We start from the raw sequence: 5269 nt of genomic DNA, 5'->3' as shown, positions 1-5269 counted from the left end.
TAGATAGATAAAGTTATGTACTAATTATATTAGCTTGCAGTACCTCGGCTAAAGTGGTGTTGAGAGTGTCACTGAAAGGCACCTGCATCTCATCTTGCAACTGTAGTTGCACCGCTGGCGGAAGGTCTCCCGTTCGTATCATGCGTAGTTGCTGAATAGAACAGTTAGTTAGCATGGATACCATGGCAATCAAACATGTGGTATCTAGATTGGCGAGCACCATCGAGTTGACATATGTTCTATTTGTGGTCTAACTGAAAAACATGAAAGCCGCATCAATCTCGATGTATATCTTTACAACCTCGTAATATTATTCTAAGCTGTTTAATCAATAGTGAGCTCGAGTCTTCAGACCGTGGCGTTAATAGTCATAGTCTTATATATAAATACTACTATGTTTCAATTTAGAAGGCTATGACTACTACATGGCGATTTTTATTTACAATGGACTGACGCGGTGGAATCAGGAATGTGATGCTTTTTATTTATTTTTTATTGTTTTGGTTTGTTTTGTTTAAAAAAAAGAACAAAACTTTCTCTCTCTCCCCCTTCTCTCTGACACAGAGTACTAGCGAGAGTCTAGGAGACCTTGGCTCATGACTGTTTATTTTAAAATATCTATAAATAGCTAGCCTTTGAATGCTCTTAGAGTCAACTTATTGATAAATTGTTAAATATGGGGCGGCTATAGCCAATATTATGAAGCGAAGTCGCCAAAATAAAAATATTTAATTGGTGAGATTTAAAGGCGTGGCCAAGATCAGAAATATAACAGCAAAACACTAGTCATAAAGCCACACATAAAAACATTCATGTTTTATGCTATTTACGTACGCGACTACGCGAGTCTACGAGGCGCCATAAGAAGTCCAACAGCTGGACAGGAGGACTGGTCACAAGGCCGGCGGCCGCCTTGACTTTTCCACTACGAATTTCTGTTCTGACAATGATCAATGAAGCATACTAAATATATACATAAGCTATAGTAAATACCAAGTAAATAGTATACATTCGCGGATACGACGTATTCTATATTTACTTATTTACTTGTGGATTTACATACATACATTAATCAAAAATACAGTGTGAAGAGAGAGATATTATACGGACAGCGCAGGTCATTCGTTGTCCGACAGAATTATATTGCCTGTCGACTGTTCATGTAAATACGTTTGTTAATTCAACATACAAGCTGAATAACGCTCAGAAAGCATCTATAGGACGTATTCTGATATATTTGTACGTAGTATATTCTGATCGAAGCTACGTACACACACACACACACACACACACACACACACACGCGCGCCCGCGCGCGCGCACACATACTCACATACGCACACACGCGCGTGCACGCACGCACCCATACGCGTATACACATATACATATACTTCTTCATATATATATATATATATATACTATAATATAATATACTATAGTATAGTATATTATACTATAATATAAGTAGAGTGATGAACATCACGGTTTGAATAGCGTATAATAATTGCCTCGACGGATAATCAAAGCGCTATATACCCACTTGAATGAAGAACGGTGTTCGTTTATACATAGACACAAAGGCTATGTATCCAAACATACTCAAAATCCCCATCTACACACAAGTCGGATATACTCGGTGGCGTATGGACAACAGAACACGCCATTAGACAGATTATCATAAGGTTGGGGTAGAGATATAGTGACATACAACTATAAATACAACTACCTATAGCTATACAACTATGTCGGGGGTAGGCAATAATGCGATCACTCCGATGCCCAGTCAGACGACGCTGAATTTCTATGGCAACAACAGCAACGAGTCATTTAGTGAGACAATGAACAATGATTTAGCAAGTGCTATCAACCTCAACAAGAGCAAGAAGATCGAGAAAGAGAGAGAAAGGGCCCAGAAATGTATAAATAGAGGCGAGAATGGTAGCACGAACGCCACCGCCAGTACGCCCGGATCAGTGATACGAATAAAGAAAGGCCGGAAGTCGGCGGGGGAATTGTTGCGGAAAGCAACAGCTGAAGAGACCTTGGACAGGTATACTGACAGCGGAGCAGATGAGAATGTAAGTACAAACATAGAGGCCATATATAATCACCGGAGTGACAATGGTGGTGTAGGTATTAATAGCGAGATGGATGCGCCCCTCTATATACACTCGCAAGGGAACAACTCGGCTGTCAATCCGTTGCAGGCCATGGGCGCCCGTATAAAACGCGAAGACAAGACGTTTATTGACAGCTCAGACTCAGAGCATCAGGAGGCACTACAGTCCAATCTGCTGGCAAATGTATCGCGGGTGAATAGGACCCCTTCCGAAATTCGAGCACAGCAACACAATGACAATGCCCATGGTAGCACTGTAAGATCGGCGTCGGGCAATAGCTTGCGCGCTAAATCTGACTATAAGCCGGCAGTTGCTGTACGGTCACCCCACAGTGGGTCTATGCCGACACCGGCCGCAGGCACGAGCCGAGCCTCAGCTCAGATACAGAGTAGAGGGGAAAGCGCTAATGAGGTTAACCGAGAAACCCCCCGACCGGAAGTCAAGCCCAGAGGTATCAATACCAGTAATACCAGTGATGTGCCAACTAAGCCGAAGGTGAAGCCTAGGCCCAACCCACGGCCACGGAGCTGTCATTTGGAACCCGTGAATACACAGACTACCAGCGAGCAGATGCACAGCGGCAAGATGCTCAAGGGTGTCAGCTCGACTGGCGACGTACATCTGAATGGAGAGGATGTGTCTTCGCTCTTCAACACACCTGAGGCTACCCACACACCACATATGGAGCCCCTGGGACCTGCTTCCGACTACACAGAGTTCGCCGGAATTACTTCGTCGCCCGCAGTAGATACACCAGGCAGCGGTGAACCGCGAGTGAAGTCCATTCTGTTCAGCAGGAGTGTGTACGACGAGGACGTCATGCTCGAGCGTGAACAGGACAAGCTAGCACCGCCAATGGCCGTCGCGCGCGGCAAAATGAACCAGTTGGCGCATAACAGCACACTCACGTCGCTGGCGCCTGTGACCAGTGATCAGCCGCAGGGCGATGTCATGGCCAAGCTTGGGTTTGCCCGAGGTGACTCGTACTTCCGGGCGGACTCGCCAACGTCAGTACCCTCAGCGTCGGTGGAGAGTTTCTCGAAGTTAAATGTAGAGCCGGAGGTTAGCAAGATTGCCGTAGAGGTGCAGCACAAACTGGACGCCCGGAAGCAGGCGGCTGCGCAACTAGGGGTCAAAACCAGGACGGCGCGACCGCGGGGCAATACCCCGGATAGCAAGCGGTCTTCGAGGGGGTATACCGAGAGTGACAATGAGCAGGCCACTGGGGGTACGAGTACGAGCGAGTCGAAGAGTAAGAAACTGGCCAACCGGCTGAGTATGGGGGGGATAGGCAACGTCATATTTAACAGTAGTAAGGGGAGTGTGGTGGGCGGAGATGATATGAGTGGGAGCGATTCCAGTATGTCTAAGGACAGGGAGAAGCGTAAGGTGAAAGAGAAGAAGCTCGCGTCCAAGCCTACGAAAGGTCTGGGGAGGGAGGCATGGGAAGAACGGATTAGGAACGAGAAGCGGTCGCAGGAGGCTCAGCGAGAGTATGAGATGTTCCAGAGACAACTAAGTGAAGAGAAGAAGCTGCTACTGTTGGCGGAGTATAAGGCCATCCGTGAGGACCGGGTGGCCAACAGATACAAGGAAAAAATGGACAAGAAAGCCGAGAAAAAGATGCAGAAACAGCTGGTTATTGAGCGGAAACAGCAGGAGAAAGACCAAGAACGCATCCGTAAGGAAGAGCACAAGCTGGCTGCAAGGCAGATGAAACAGCTGGAAAAGCAAGGCAAGGGGGTGAACGGGTTTGTGCGGGGCACGAGTATCACTGTGCCTACGTCTAGTGCGATGGGTAACCCGCAGCAGTTGCAGCGCCCGCGATCTATTTCAGATTTCCTGGATGATCAGGGCGATAATGAACCCACGCAGGACCAGGACCAGGGACAGGGACAGGACAACCAGTTGAAGCATCGAGGCATGCAGCGGCCAGGTCAGATGAGAAGCATGCACCAAATGCATAGCCCCAGTACGGAGTATCGGCCGAACAACATTGTCAGGCGCGACTCGAGTCCTAGTGTCCAGCCGAACATACGCAACGTCCAAAACATGCCGGGTATGCGAGGCAACCAGCCACAGCAGGGCTCGAATATTATTCGGCGTTCCCCCAGTGGCAATGTGGTGGGTGGCACGCGCAACCCCGCATCGCAGAACAACCCTCAGAACCTGCAAAGACCCATTGCTCGCGGATCTCCACTACAAACACGGCAGAGTGTCCAGCCACAGCAGCGCAGGCCTGTGAGCGGTGCCAATGGCCCGAACCAGCGCGCGCGAGCGCATTCAGGAGGTGGCCAGACTGCCAGTCCGATGCAAAGTCAGGACTTTAGGAGATTTACGACTGAAAGCTCGACCTTTCGGGCTGCACGGCCTGCGAGTCAGATGATCACTTCACATCCCAATCAGAACCCTAATCCTATTTCGAATCCGAATCAGAATCCCTATGTCAACAGCAGCAATCTGCAGCATAACTTCAGCCGGAATTCGAATATGGGAATGGGAGGGACTGGGATGGGAAGTGCCAGTTATGAATCTATGCCTGGCGGAGATCACGGGCAGGGCCAGTATATGTATGACATGCAGAATCAATATGTCGACACACATTTCGATGATGATCAGCAGTAGGTGCGTGTACCCAGTGTTGAGCTCAGTTCAGGATGTTAGATGTTTAGTGGGCGGGTAATAATGGGGAACATGTATAATAGGGATATCATGAGTAGTGTGGGTAAAAACTAGTAGGGAAATAAATGTATATTTTGAATATGTTTGTACTTACTCATACGTGTATAGTTTTATGCAAATGTACACATATGTGTATTTATACATGTACATCTTATGTTTATATATACTGCGTGAGACTATGACATAATACTAGCACACACATATACACACACACCAATATATATCACACACACACACACACACACATATATATATATATATATATATATATATATATATATATATATATATATATATATATAAATATATACCATATTTGAATATGTATATGTGTATATGTATGTGTATGTATATATATATACATACATAACTAACTAACTACTATATACTATATATATCTATTACACTANATGTTATTATNTTACTATTTATATTANACTTACACCTTATAACCTAATAATTTAAAC

The 5269-nt window shown here is 46.0% G+C and overlaps 1 protein-coding gene across 1 annotated transcript; it reads left to right on the top strand.

The window, feature by feature from the left end:
• The first annotated feature begins 997 nt into the window (after positions 1–997).
• Positions 998–4863, top strand: SARC_06131 (hypothetical protein). Its single transcript, XM_014299983.1, has one exon. The coding sequence runs from the start codon at positions 1743–1745 to the stop codon at positions 4743–4745; it is 3003 nt and encodes a 1000-aa protein (XP_014155458.1). The 5' UTR covers positions 998–1742; the 3' UTR covers positions 4746–4863.
• The last annotated feature ends 406 nt before the right edge of the window (positions 4864–5269 follow it).

Source organism: Sphaeroforma arctica (genome assembly GCF_001186125.1).
Source record: "Sphaeroforma arctica JP610 unplaced genomic scaffold supercont1.425, whole genome shotgun sequence".
Lineage (NCBI taxonomy): Eukaryota > Ichthyosporea > Ichthyophonida > Sphaeroforma > Sphaeroforma arctica.
Note: the sequence above shows the minus strand (reverse complement) of the source record. Positions and strands in the feature narration are given on the sequence as shown.

What these genes read in the sequence shown, in the direction of transcription:
- SARC_06131 (XM_014299983.1), top strand. Translation starts at nt 1,743, where the DNA reads ATGTCGGGGGTAGGCAATAATGCGATCACTCCGATGCCCAGTCAGACG.